Source organism: Sphaeroforma arctica (assembly GCF_001186125.1).
Source record: "Sphaeroforma arctica JP610 unplaced genomic scaffold supercont1.6850, whole genome shotgun sequence".
NCBI classification, from domain to species: domain Eukaryota; class Ichthyosporea; order Ichthyophonida; genus Sphaeroforma; species Sphaeroforma arctica.
Genome location: NW_014033708.1, coordinates 176 through 1,559, shown reverse-complemented (window position 1 = coordinate 1,559; position 1,384 = coordinate 176). Strand labels below are relative to the sequence as shown.

At 40.0% G+C, this 1,384-nt stretch overlaps 1 protein-coding gene across 1 annotated transcript; it reads left to right on the top strand.

Moving 5' to 3' along the window:
• Positions 1 to 541: 541 nt before the first annotated feature.
• Positions 542 to 983, top strand: SARC_15843 (hypothetical protein; the record flags this gene model as incomplete). Its single annotated transcript, XM_014290046.1, has 2 exons — positions 542 to 692; positions 883 to 983. Coding segments are annotated over 2 exons (252 nt in total), but the record flags the coding sequence as incomplete, so codon positions are not given.
• Positions 984 to 1,384: the final 401 nt, after the last annotated feature.

Below are 1,384 nucleotides of genomic sequence, written 5' to 3'. Positions count from 1 at the left end.
ACACACACACACACACACACACACACACATACATATATATATATATATATACATACATATATATATATTTCAAATGAATACATGCGAATTTTCGCCTGAACTATGATCATGTCTCCGCAGACCTTGCGTAAGAATTGCAACGGGCTCTGCTGATGTCAGTGTTTCTAATCATCAGGTAGCTACTAGAGTAATTTGTGCCAAATAGCTAATAATTATACCAATACAAGTATGCAAATATTATCAATACATAAAACTATCTCTTCTATCTCTTCTGCAGTTCACACAACCTGTTTTGCAATAATCATTAACCTGCGGCATGGCACGGATACTCCGTTTTATGATCATCATCTTTCAGGCAATAGAAGGATATGATATAGTCGTTGAGGCATCGAAAGCTGCTAGCGTAATTCGTTGCAGCGACAATTCGACTGTTTATGTTGTATCTGTGCACACACTTTGGTGAATCTTTGGACTTATGGAATACGATGTGGAGAAGCAGTCTATGAAACTCAAGGCACTGTACTGTCTTAAACCTTTTCAGGGACAAAGCATTCAAGATCCCGAGCGTGTTTCGGTGGATGATTGAGCTGTATCGTACCACTGGAGACGATATTGTTTGCGAGATGGGATATGATGCACACGTTCTCATTCGATCATATGATCTCGCTCTCCAACTTTTCGTGCCAATAATGGTACGTACCTATTTTTAAAATTTTTGTTATGGTTTGGTATATACAGTGCGACACGCTAGCTCCCATCACGTCTCTTTACACCTTTCTGTCGAATTCACTATTCCACATTTCAACCTTGGCAGCTTGTATGTGCTGAATGTACTATATGTGAGTCGAATATTAAATCGTTTGTTGTATCATATACCGACAGATTATGAGCTTGGGCCTACTCCTACCCTTGAATATATTGGGAAGTGAAGGTGGGGAAGACCTCAATGCTTTCCTCGTGACAAATATCAGTGACGGTGATAGGTATGCAAATTACACACGCGTGTAGTATCCATCTTCAACTGTATTGTAATCAGAATTTACGTAAGACCTTGAGCTGTACACTATATGCCATGGCTTACTCAATTTTACATGTCTAGTACACGCCCATTATTTCCAGATTGACGTGTGTCAGTTCTGTGAGCTACAAGACTTTTTCACGATATTTTTGTATCTATTAGGTCCCCATGTGTGCCATTAAATACGAATTTATTTTACGGTCTACTCAAGCTCATTGTCGATATTGAAACAAAATCACAGTGTGCTTTGGGTGTTCTGCATGGCAGCATGGGTGTTCTCCATCTATGCGTACTTGTGCGTCAACACGGCGTACATACAGCTGTCTCGCCTGTACTCCCAACACTTGCTGATGAAATCTGTCAATG